Source organism: Eptatretus burgeri, chromosome 12, assembly GCF_056783735.1.
Source record: "Eptatretus burgeri isolate ZD-2024b chromosome 12, Ebu_testis_v1, whole genome shotgun sequence".
Lineage (NCBI taxonomy): Eukaryota > Metazoa > Chordata > Myxini > Myxiniformes > Myxinidae > Eptatretus > Eptatretus burgeri.
The window spans coordinates 8,797,467-8,810,863 of NC_140972.1; the positions used below are offsets into that span (position 1 = coordinate 8,797,467).

General features: G+C 46.1%; 1 protein-coding gene and 1 long non-coding RNA gene across 3 annotated transcripts in view; one reads left to right on the plus strand and one right to left on the minus strand.

Moving 5' to 3' along the window:
* The window catches only part of LOC147015044 (protocadherin-16-like), a 209,126-nt gene that overhangs the window by 88,021 nt on the left and 107,708 nt on the right, over positions 1 to 13,397 (minus strand). For both annotated transcript variants that reach the window (XM_085849401.1, XM_085849402.1), the window contains exon 6: positions 7,119 to 7,353. In XM_085849401.1, the coding sequence (XP_085705527.1) occupies positions 7,119 to 7,353 (235 nt within the window). The remainder of the gene's footprint in view (positions 1 to 7,118; positions 7,354 to 13,397) is intronic.
* Positions 1 to 13,397, plus strand: part of LOC147015045 (uncharacterized) — a 57,656-nt gene that overhangs the window by 23,535 nt on the left and 20,724 nt on the right. The window lies entirely within an intron of this gene.

Consider the following 13,397-nt stretch of genomic DNA (forward strand, 5'->3'; position numbering starts at 1 on the left):
AAAGGAAGGTGCACTCATTGATGCAACACGCTACCTTTGAAGTACCATGATGACAGTTTGTAGTCGGGTCGAGAATCAAACAAAGAATGGACAACTCAAAGGTAAGCATGTTAACTTGGAGTTAGATTACCTCTTCCAACTGCAATAAAAAATAAATCCAATTAAATAAATGATTAACGATCTGAGTTTTACATGTTTAACGAAGTAATAAATGGTTGCACACCTGTTGTCGATGTTTATTAAAAGTTAATGAGCAGAACATCCTTATCATCAGGAAAAAAGGTTGGTTGATAAATATTAACTTTAATCAAAAGTGTAAATACAAGGCTAAAAGTGGAATGGCACTCAGTAGAGCACACACCTCCATCAGGCTCAACAGTTTACATTTTGTGTACCAGTGATCGGCCGGATCTGCATCCATACCTACAACAAAATCTAATTAGCTTGTTCTTGTCAACCTCTGAATACATCCATAACTGTTTGAGATATCGTGCCATTATCTTTTTTGGCCCAACCGCTCAATGGTGAAAAATCACTTGAAAAATTGTAGTATCTTGATCCGGAACCGGATCCGGATCTTCACCAAAATGCAATCAATTTATCCATGTCACACACCCAACCTGTACACCAAGTTTCGTCCGTATCCGTCGATAATTGTTTGAGATATCCTGCTCACAGACAGACAGACAAACAGGGATGAAAACAGAACCTCTACCCACCTCAGGTGGTAGAGGTAGCAAAAAAAAAAAAAAACACTAAAACCACTTAAACAAAAGTAAAATGTAAAGCTTACTGTGTTCTGACAAATAACATAAAAATGTTACAAGCATGCATTTAAAATGGTATGAGGTGGGAATTTAGATCCACCCGAGTGAAAGAGCATCAAGTGCTCCATGACTGTTTCTGTGGCTGAGAACCAATAGTGGACAGGTCGCCGCTCCATCGCAGATAAATTATACAACGGAAACCCTTTGCTCTGAATAGCTGTAAGAATCAAACCCAGAGCAATGAGGGCAATGCAACGAGGATTTTCCCACTCAACTAGCAAGCTGCTCTCATTTATAATAGCTTGCCTACTTATTACTTGCAGATGGAGATCGGGGAGGAGGTCTCGGGAATGAGTCGCAACTGTGGGGTTAAATACTTTCTGCCATGTGATTGTGTGTGTGTGTGTGTGTGTGTGTGTGTGTGTGTGTGTGTGTGTGTGTGTGTGTGTGTGTGTGTGTGTGTGTGTGTGTGTGTGTGCGCGCGCGCGCGCGCGCGCGCAATGCGATGATATTTGCGAACCAAAACACCCACAGGAAATATTTATTTTAATCACAAAACCCTGACTGATGACAGAGTACATATGGACAACCATTTGGAACATGATGAAATCCTAGAAAAATTTTCTCTAACACCCATCTGGCATTCAAGATTTTTCTGCAATCAACCATTAATAGAGGTTTAGTACTTGGGACTACTTGGCTTCACCATAAGCTATAACCTGTCTTGGGTTGACCACATCTCCAAAATGGCCTTCAGGGCTCGTTTCTTCTTTGGAATATTCCATAAAGCCACGTCTGTTCTTGACTAATCTAAGCTCACAATTGTGTATAAGGTATCCATTTGCAGAGATACGGAGTTGGGCTCCCATCGATGAGCCGATGCCATGAATTCACAACTTGTTTCTCGAATGGTGGTGGACGAAAAGGTCCAGAGGTGGGCAGAAGGCATCCTTTCCCACCGCAGACAGATTGGTGGCATTGCGGTCCTTCCTCACCTGTCTTTTGGTCTTGTCTCTCAAAGTTGAAGATCATCATCCACTAACCCAATCCTCATTATGCTCTTCAAGTCCGTAAGCTTCCTACCCACCTCTAGTCCTTGTCGCCTATTTTTCTGTCATCCAGAGAATCACTTCCCTGTGTCTGTAAGCAATCCATTCAAGATCCACGGAAATAGAGCTTCATGTTTGGTTTAATGAATAAATCTGCTTTCTCCAAACATGCATTCGGTGCTGTTTCCTTGGGTAAAAACTTTTAAAAGAAAATTCCAGTGAATTTTAGATGTGTTTTGTACCATTATTTCCCTGGTACTATGGAGAACGTCATGCGACCCTTTTACGTCATCTCCAGAAGGCTCTTGCATCCGGAAGTGTATCGCGGTCGAACTGCCTAGCGGCCATGCACGCTCTAAACTAGCAATTTTGTTTTCCACAAAGAAAGAAGAAACAAAATGCCGATTTCACTCGTGAATGGTTTACTTTTTAACATCAAATATTCACGAATGCGTGGATGGTTTGCATGTGAACGACTTACGACTTTGTTTTGACAGCTCTGATGCATTAAAAAGTGGTGCTTATTTACAGCTCATAACAAGTGTAAACGTTTTTCAAAATGAACTATCGCCACTCAGTTCGACACTCAGCAAACTAGCGCTCAAGTGGATATGCTCCTCGACTCCTTCGAGCTCTTCCTCGACTCCCTGAGAATCTTTCTTTCCTCGCTTTGTCGAGCACTTGGGCAGGTCGACACAGCCGCCAAGTCAACCACTTCCATGCCAAACAGACTGAAGTATGATGTAAACAACACACCAGACACGTACGGGGAGTAAAGCCCTTGATGGTACAGTCTGGATTAAAAACAAAAAGAGCCGTTCTGGTTCGCACTGTGCCACAGGCCGAAAATAGCGTGCGGCAATCACAATGGCAACATCACGAGCTGCAAAGGCCCGAGGGAGTGAAAAATGGGAGTAGGCATCAGCCACGTGTCCTAAAATCCTGCTCCTCTGCTCTTGCTCACCCTCTGTCTGTTCTATTCACCCTCTCACTTGCTCAAGGTCATCTGTTATCTGCTTGGAAATGAGCAAACATTACTGCCCTGTACAAAAAAGGTGGAAAAACAAATCCCTGCAACTACAGACCAATCAGCCTTCTCCCAATCATCAGCAAGGTTATGGAATCCATCATCGCTTCAGACATTAAATCCTTCCTTTTCTCTAATGGCTTGATTTCCAATCATCAATTTGGATTCAGACCAGGTCATTCTACCTTGGATATGCTGCTTCTGCTCTCCCAACAATGGATGGAGGTCCTCAATGCCAGAAATGACATCAGAGCCATATCCTGAGACATATCGCATGCTTTTGACATGGTCTGGCACCCTGCCCTACTCACCAAACTCTCTTCCGATGGTATCCAAGGCCATCTCCTCATGACTCGCATACTTCCTCTCCTGTCGCAGCCAACATGTGTGGCCCTAAATGGAGTTCTATCAGCCCCTCTTCCTGTCCAGGCTGGAGTTCCTCAAGGTAGCGTTCTGGGCCCTGTTCTTTTTCTGGTTTTCATCAATGATCTCTACGACTCTGGAAAATCCTCTTCATCTCTTTGCTGATGACTCCACCCTCTGCCGTACCATCTGTCATCCCTCGAACCGGCAAGCAGCAGCTTCTTTGCTCTCTCCAAATCTGGGAAAAATCACAAACTGGTCCAACACGTAGAACATGTCTTTCAATCGGGACAAATCTCACACTCTCACTATGTCTCTCCAAAAGGACCGTTTGGAAAACCGCCCCCATCCACTTTCCCAACAATCATCTGGAAGAAGTCCTTTCTTTCAAGCTTCTAGGTCTCACAATCTGCTATGACAATCCCTGTGAAAGCCACATTTCCAACCTGGCCTCCAAAGCCAGTCGCCGACTGGGAATCCTCCGCAGTGCAAAGTCCTTCCTCAGCACACCTGAGCTCCTGACCACAGACAAAGCTTTCATCCAGAGCCCAATGTAGTACTGCTCTCCCCTCTGGGCTGGTGTTCCTGCCTCCCACCTTTCTCGGCTTCATGCTGTGGAACCCAAGGCATTTCGGATCATTGGCATCTCCCTCGATGAGGCTGAGTCTTTGGGCCTCTCACTTTCTCACCGCAGGCAGGTCAGTGGTCTTTCTGTATTCTACCGTCTTCTCTCCAGTCTCGCTCCCCCTGCTCTGTCTGCGATTTGTCCCCACCATATTTCCGCAGGGCGCTCAATGTCCGCCAACAACCCCTTCTGGTAAAACTACCAAAATCATGAATCACTGCTCACCTTCACTCTTTCATTCCTATTTTTCCCACCTTTGGAATAAACTCCCTCACTCTGTTCAATCCCATTCTTCCCTCCAGGCCTTCAAAACAGCTGTTCACCACCACCTCTTATCGTCCCCCATCCAAATCCTCGATCGTTTCTTCCCCCGTTAATCCACCCCAAACCCACCTCTTTCAAATTTCCTGCTTTCCTTCCTGAAAGTCCCTGTAATGTCCATCTTGTATACCCCATGTTCCCTGCCCCATTCCTTTCCCTTCCACAGATCTCCTGATGTCTCTGTTCCCCACTGTTTTGTCCTTCCCAATACCGCCCCTCTTGTTTCATGCCCCCTCTCGCTGTGCGTTGTGTGTTAGCTCTCATACGAGCAAAAATACAAGGTGTACAAAAAAAGGCCTCTAACCACGGTCTCGACTAGTGGGTAGCAGGAAACAAACCACAGGTCAGGCCGACTGATGAAGACAGCCCCATCCATGATAGTCTTCCTAAACTGCACGCAAGGCAAATTCATGAGATATTAAATGATACTTGTATACCATCGGCCTTTGCTTTAAAATGAGCGAGTTAGATTTTTCATAACTACAAGAATGAGAGAAAACTGTTTCATCGAAATACGATTTGACACGACCGTTCTCGCTCGGATCAATCTGGACTATAAGAGGGATGTTTGGCTGTCTGGCTTTGTCACCATGTTTTCTCAGAGATGACCAAACGGATCTTTGTCCAACTTTCAGAGGTTCATCATTGAGTGCTGGGGAGTGTTTTAGGCAAAGAATGTTTTGAAAGATTTGAAAAAAAAAGTTGGATTTTTTTTTTTTCTTTAATTGCTCTATAGTGCCAAAGGCTTTTGTGGCTATGTGAAAGCCTGGTGAAAGGTAATATTAAATGATACCTGATCACATTATTTAGTGGGTGGAGTGAATTGTTTTTGGCCCCTGCAAAAAAATAATACAAAAAAACCAATTTGATTTCTTCAAAATGCCAACAGGATTAGAACAGCACCTTGCGTACCCCTCCTCGTACTTGATAAACCAACTCCTCTTACCAGTTATTGCCAAGTCTCTCCCCTTCAGGGTCTCCCCGATTGTTATGAACACACCTGTTTCATTATGATCGTTTCATTGTCTCTGCTCTCTCCACTTTCCATCTCAGGTTCGTACATGCATGGCTTAATTGGCTTTACAGCACCTACTACGGCATAATCATCACAATAAGATCATATATATCAGAAAATACTTCCTGAACCGTTAAGCCATCATGAGGCTTAATGACGCCATAAATAGGGTGGATGTGTCGTAATTGTCCTCCTGGAGATGACGATTTTGAAATGAGTCTTGCTGCCATTTCTTGGCGCATTTCACCAAAATTGAGTTGACATTGCACAACAGAATGTCTATCCATTGCAGTACAATCGTTCTGGAGATGACGTCACATGGATTACACAATAACTTAAGGTTTTTTTTCCAGAATTTTTGGGGCAGTACCAGCAAGATTGAATATTTTAACTTTAACGCCTCAAAGAATCATTGAAAGTAAAAATCATGTTTAGTTATTGGTGTATGACTTACTTTTCATTAAAACCATACCAAAAAATGTTTTTTCACAATTTTAATATGAATGGATCTTTAAGGTGGCAGCACAAAACCATCATGTATCGCTTCCAACTCTGACAAGTGAGGTTTGTTATTTTTGCGAAATCTACTCTACATCTTTACCTGGAACCCTTATTACTCTCTATTGTGGTGTTTGTTTATTCTTTGCTTGTCCTATTGTCTCCCTTCACATTGTTCTTAGTCTCGCCCCGAAGGGGTTGCGAGAATATTGTAACGCCCGTGACTGTCTGTCTATATGTGTCCACATCCATAAATTTTCGTTTTAAAAATGTTTTCTCTGAAACCGATTTTCCGATCAATGCAAAACTTTAAACATAGGAGAAGGGACTCCCCATGGAAAATAATTTATTGCTAACTCTTATGTCATAGGTCACATAGTATGGCAGCCATGTTGCAGTAAAGGGAAAAAAAAATTAGACATCTTCTCCAAAAACGCTCGACAAAAAAAACAAAAAACTTAAACTTGGCATATGTCAATCTACTCCCCATGGGGTAAATGGGGTGATACTGATGACATCATCGGTGAAGTGGTATTTCACACATAATTGGTGGAATTGAAATCTTTGTCCGAAAAATCTGAAACTCATATATATCTAATGTATGACCCAATGTGAGTGAAGAATTAAATTTATGATGTCATCGGTAATGTGGTCTGGTGCCTCTGTATTGGATTGAAACTAAAAACGTAAAAAAATCTTCTTCTCCAGAACCGCTTAACAGATCGATGCAAAATTTCATGTAGGTGATTGACAAGCCATGGGGAATATCATTTGAATTTTTTGTCATGTTCATCTTCATTGACCCAATTTAGCCTTAATGTGCACAAAAGTGGTCATAAAATATCTCAATAATTAATCAATAATGCTATGGATAATGGCAATGTATGTGACATAATTGGGTGCATGGATGACACGGTTATATGGGACATAATAGCAGTGAGCCATAATGGTAGCGTGTACAGGTAACGATGGCATTTTCTTTGTTTTTGTTCAGAATAAGTGGGCGAGGCAAGACGATGTGCTCTAAATCTACTGAGTACCGTTCTAGTTATGTTTTAATAATACACATCAATACATTCATACATACATACATATCCATCCATTGCGACCATACTCTGTGAAGAGTGTTGGTGCTGCCTTAGCAGTCTCCTTGGCTATTGGGTACAATCCTGGACAGGTCGCCACTCCGACACAGGATACCAGCAAGCTGGCACTCATTTTGCTGACCTCGGAAGGATGACAGGCAGAGTCAACCTCACCTGGTATTAATTCAACAGCCGAGTGGGATTTTAACTCAGGATCCTAGGATCCCAAGCCCAGCAACCTAACCATTAAGCCAACACCAGGCATTACATACATATACATAAACATATACATAGCCTATATACATATATTTACATGTGTTATTGTTGACTGTTTACTGATGCAATGGTGTTTGGTTTTCCTTACTCACCACTCTCTGGGTCCAGTATGAAGTGTCCAACATTGTTTTCACCTTGCACGAGGCTGTAGGTTACATGTCCAAGATGGCCACCATCAGCATCTGTGGCTGAGAGCTTGGTCAGAATAAGGCCTGTTCGTCCTGGTGCGGTCATGTGTAACTTATATGTAACTGGACTGAACACAGGATGGTGATCATTCGTTTCTTGAACGTCCACTTCGATATGAGCCAGAGATAGCAAATCATTCTGCAAGCCACACCATAGTTTAGAAACAAAGAAAAATAATGATGACGACGATGATTACTGTTATTATTGATAATCATCTATCAGTCACACACAGATCCACCCACTGCTAAATGCAGTGTCAGGGAATGACACCATGTTGTTTCATATGCAGCCTGTGGCTGCTGGTTAAATAATTTCTGGAAGCACGGCTGTGCCGCTGATGCAGTCCCATGTTTTCAGTAAGCTGTTGCTCATTTTGCTGATCTCGGAAGGAAGACAGGCTGAGTCAACCCACCTGGTCTTATTTCAATGGAATGACAGGAGTTGAAATTCAAGACCCTAAGATCTCAAGCCAGGCACCTGAACCGTGAAGCCATCATGAGGCTTAATGACTCCATAAATAGGGTGGATGTGTAGTAAATGCCCCTTGAATGTCAATACCTTACCTGCAAGTGACAGTGCAGCACAAAGCTTCAGTCACCATTCCAGTAAAGAGGAAGTATGATTGTATAATGTATTCATATTCGTATCCTGGTGTTCTGCCCGAAGGCAGGTGCAGTACTGCCGAAATGGTTTCTTGGCAAGGGCTATATTGGGTGGTTTGTCATTGCCTTCCCAGCTGAAGTTAGGGCAGGAATTTGTAATTTGTTAATGGTGCCAGGGATAGCTCGCCCACTCTTCATGAAGGACACCGTGGGATCTTTACCATTCAACAACTTATATTATGTCGGCAGACGGGATGTCCGTTCAACGTCCATCCTTGATGAATCACCCTGCCTGTGAAATACCGGGATGACAGTTTATAGCTGGATCGGGATTCGAACTCAGGAGAGACAATTTAGAGGTGAGTGTACATACCTCTAGGCCATCTTGCGAGCACTTTACAATGTATGTATGCTTGTATATACACACACACACATATATATATATATATATATATATATATATATATATATATATATATATATATATATATATATACATACATATTTAATATACAGAGAAACATTTAGACATAGGAAGAGGTAATTTGGCCCATCAAGCCTGTCCCTTATCCACACCTCATTACATGATTCAAATTTGTCATTTGCAGAGCTTCAACGTTCACAGGTAGAGAATTTGGCCAGGGTAAAGGTGTACAATGGCCTGCCATTTCGTGAGTTGTCATGTGATCTTTAACATGACACAACCTAAATGCAGATGGGAGAATCACCCTTATGTTCCCCTCTGAAGGACAGCTTGTTTAAAGATGCAATGCTCCCTCCGGAAACTATATCAGAATGGCAGTATTTACTTAAATCTGGTCCAGGCCTCCAGCATTTCTCTTGGTGCTCCTTCATGTGGTGCAGAATAAGAACGCGGGTACCGTATACATGGAGTCTCACAGCAGGATGTCGTAAGCACATCTCTGGTATCTACACCCACTTCCCCCCCCCCCAATCCCCCCACCAGCAGTGGAGCACACTCCGCAACAACCTATTTCCTGTTATGGATGACAAGTCGAATCCACATCCATCTTTACTCAATAAACCCCCTTTTATCCTGTCCATAAAGCAGGTTTTCAGCACAGGTACAGTCTTTCTCGTTCCTTTGAATCCCTCAAGGTGGCAGATCCTCACAACAATGTGTCCAACCAAATGTTTGACAATGACCTTTTTATCCTGTCTAGTTTTTACCGATCTAGTTGTTTTTTTTTTAAAGATCTACTGTTGGCTAGCTAGTTTGTGCTTGTGTGAACCTTTGTAGCTGAAAGAAAAAAAACAAAGACAAAAAAAACCTAAAACATCAACAGATGTCAAATATGTACTTGCTTCAGACAAATAATTGGTTCCGTGTAACATCAAAATAGCAATGAACTTTAGCCCTCTGTTTTAAATGAAACACGATAGGATGAGGGATAATATGGAAACATTTCACAATAAATTTCACATTAGCTTGTGTACTCGTACGTTATTAAAACATTGTGGAGTTTGCTCTTTTTGCTGTGACGATGGATATCAAATATCCTGTCTTTTCTGAAAGCGTCAAGACTACAGAAAATATAGAAATAATATTGGAATAATTTCAAAGCTCGTTCAGACTGGTAGGAAAGTTCAGTTCTGTCTTGTGTGTGTTTGATCTCCAATGCGGCCAAACCTAACTAAAAACTGTCATTATAGCTCGATAACAGCTGAAAAATGGTCCATCCGAGAACAGGACATCCATCGGATGGGCCGGGTAAAGCAGATTTCACATTTGACGTTATTAAAGATCATACAGCATCGTGTTAAATGATTAGGCCATTGTGCTGGTACCCAAAGGAAAAAGAAAAAAAAATATATATATATATATATATATATATATATATATATATATATATATATTGTTGTGGTTACCAGATTCGCAAACCACCATTCAGGTCCCTTAGGTGAGGTATCTCGGTAAGTGCATGTGTAGTTAGGCCCAAACCCGTTGTCTAGTGGGAATACATGTCATTTATACGTGCTGCGACTCTTTAGGATAGCCGTTTTTCTTTTACTATCTTTATTTTGGACCAATCGCCACCATCACAACCACAACATCAACCACCGACCACAACCACCGCTTCACCACAACCGCCACGACCTTTACCGTCACAACTCGCCACCATCGCATCACCGTCATCTCGCGCCACTCATGGGCACCGATGCTGGACTCATGCAGAGCGCACGTGGAACAGCGTGTACAAAACCACGGATTTTCTGCTTCAAAAACGGATCCAAAACGACACACGCCCACTTTTTGCCGTCCAATCGGTGAGCGAGGGGCGAATTGGCCCCGCCCCCAGGGCGATCGATATATGCAAATTTGTGGATCAAAAAGCCTTCACGCCCACTTTTTCTCGGGCCAATGGGGAGCGAGTTGAAAGGTCAAAGGGAGGGGGTCGAAGGCGAAGTTACGGGGGGGATAAAAGGACGGTGTTCGTCAGTCAAGGGAGTAGTGGTAGTAAGAAGTCGGAACGAGTAGTAAGAAGTCGGAACGAGTCGTAAAAGTCGGAGCGAAAGAGTCAGCAGAACGGAGAGTAAGAAGTCGGAACGAGGAAGAAAGGAGTAGTAAGAAGTCGGAACGAGGAAGAAGGGAGTCGTAAAGGTCGGAACGAGGCGAAGGAGAGTCGGAACGGAGGGGACGAGCTGTGGAGAGGCGGCGAGTCGGACGAAGGGTGCTCGCGTCGTGCAAGGAGCTGCGCGCCCGAGGGAGGCCGGCAGCGCGACCTGGCCGAGGTGGAGACGCTCGTCGCACATAATAAAGATCCTCTATACCCCGAGCATCAGCAACCCCCCCCTCCTGTTTCCCCCCGCGCTGAGATAGTGCGACCAAGGGGGCCCCGTTCCCACCCCCTGCCAGGCACTGTCCACGAGGCCCGCGGGTTGCGGGGCCATCGCCGCTCCGCTCTCATCACCAGACGGGTAGGCCCGACCTGGTCTCGGCCCCAGGCCTACCTCATTCTTGAGGGTATTTCTTTTCCTTGGTTTTGGGTATGTGTTGTCGGCGCCGTCTGTGAAGTAGAATTGTATAAGTGTTGCCGTGTGCTCGGTAGTCGGAATTAGCTCTGCACTGTGTTTTCACTTTTATGTTTGCTTTTTGTGTAAATGGAATTGTGTTTTCTTTTTGTGTGCATTTGGTGGAATTGTATTTGTGTGCTTCCCGTGTGCCGAGAATAAATGTGCTTTATTGTTGAACTGTTCTCCCGCTTCGCTTCGTCTTTTCCTCCATTGAATCCCCATCTTGCTTCACGTAAAGGGTTGGTAGTGGGCTGAATACGCCCGATAATTAATCGAACCGTCGAGGTCGACGATAACACCGCTCGGTTATTCTGATAGTCGGAACGGGTCGCTTAAGTGGCCCGTGTCCGAAGTCGACCTGCGGCGAGGTGCGATCGCCCGGTCTACCCTCCGCGTGGGTACTTAGGTAGTTCGAATTTGGCGAGCAACCCTATCCCACGCGGGGGCTGATTGGCTCGATCGCGGTGAGACCGAAAGGTCCACCCGTGACTGGTTCCCGGCGTTAGTCCGAGAGGGTCACGACTGGATTGTCCGTCCGGTGGGCGACGTGCCGCGATTCGAGTTACGTGGCCGTCGCACGCCGGCGGGCGCGAAGACCGCAACACTGGTGTCAGGTCGTGCGATACAAATTCATCGCCCTCCTCGCGGCACTGGTATTGGAGAGCGGGACAACAGGCTCTCCTGTCTCCAGCGAAATTCACGGGAATCGGTCCAGGGGTGAGAGAAGCGACCCCCGATTCCCTCCAAATTACGAGCGAGCGAAATTAACCCTTCACGAGAAGCAAGATGGCGTCTCAAGGCGAGCGGGAGCCGGGGGTATTAGAAATGTATATGTGTAGTAATGTAGAATCCATGGTCCAGGATGGAATCCCCGAGCAGGAAATGTTGATTGTGCAGGAACACGGACTCGCCCAACTGAACCCAGGGCCCGAGGTGGGTGCGGCAGCGGCCGCGGTGTATGACACCTTCCCCCCCCCTCTCCACCAAGACCCTTCCCCAACCCCTGCCGAAACGGCTCACTTGAGTGCATCCGACATGGCCCAGCTATTCGCCATGCTGGCGGCAATGACAAATGAAATAAAAAACGAAATGAAAGGCATGAACGAAAAGACGAATGCGAAAATGATCGAAAAGATGGATACAAATACAAATGAAGTGAAAACGACGATGGATGCGAATACACAGCAAATAAACGGAATGGAAGCAAACATGAAAGAAGAGATGAAAGAGCTACGGGGTGAGACGCAGAACATGGGCCGATGCCTGCAGGCGGGCATGAAGGCAGTGACCAGGGAGCTGGGAATGGCGACTCCACGTGTGGGAGCAAACGAGCTGGGTGGGGGTGCAACGGCTGACAGGCCCGCGGTGGAGGCGGGTGAAAAAATAATTCGTGGAACGTGTTGGGCGAGGGTCGCGACGGTGACCAAGAGGGAAAAATTAAATGGGAGACCAAAACGTGTGAGACGAGACACGAGGTGACGACAACAGAAATAATAGTTGAGACAAGGGAGGTAAAGGGTGAAGAGTTGGCAGAGACACGGGAGATGGGAACGATAGAGGGAAGACTACACGATGAAGACGGGGTAAGTGACGCGCACACACACACGGAGGTAGTGGAGGACAATGGGGTTGAGCTCGCGGAGCGTGTAGGGACCCGGTGCGAGCACCTGGATGGCCTCCTCCAGGAACGAGGGGAGGAGTATGCCCCTTGAGGCGAGTCACGACCAGGTGAGTTCGGTCGTGTTTTGCGAGGTTGAGGGGACGAGTGCGGTGGACGGGTGCACGGAGAGCTTGGGGGTATGGAGGCCCCGGAGACCCTTGTGGGGACACGAATCCCCAGTATGGTTGTCCCTGTGTGTGTGGTGCAAGGCGTGAGTGCGTCCCCGTGTGTGGAAGCGACCCCGTGTGTGAGTGGTGTGGTGGCGATGGTGCCGGAGTGTGTGCTTCCCAGCGCACCGTGTGTGAGTGAGGCCGTGTGTGTGAGTGAAACGGCCAGTATGAGTGAGGCACCACGTGTAAGTGGTGTGGTGGCGATGGTGCCGGAGTACGTGCTTCCCAGCACGCCGTGTGTGGATGAGGCACGGAGTATGAGTGAGGAACCGCGGGTGAGTGCCCCCGCGTGTGTGGATGAGGCACCGCGGTTAAGTGCCCCCGCGTGTATGAGTGAGGCACGGTGTGTGGATGAGGAACCGCGGTTGAGTGCCCCCGCGTGTGTGAGTGAGGCACGAGTGAATGGAGCACCACGTGTGAGTGGTATGGGTTGTGCAAGGGAGACCGTGTGTGTGAGAGAGCGGTATGAGAGGGAGATGTCGGTTGGCATGCGGGAGCACGCAGCCGCGTCTCCCGGTGTGAGTTTAATGGTGTGGACTGTGTGCGTCGTAACACGCAGGTGTGCGTGGGTCGAATGGCGACGACGAAGGCGACAGAAGAAAGAAAGCCGAGTAGCGGCTGTGGTTGTTTCGAGGACCGTGCCGGGTTCACCCAGCAGTGAGCACGCGGTTCGTGCTGTGCAACGCACGAGACCGCCACGTGCTCGCTTGCGAG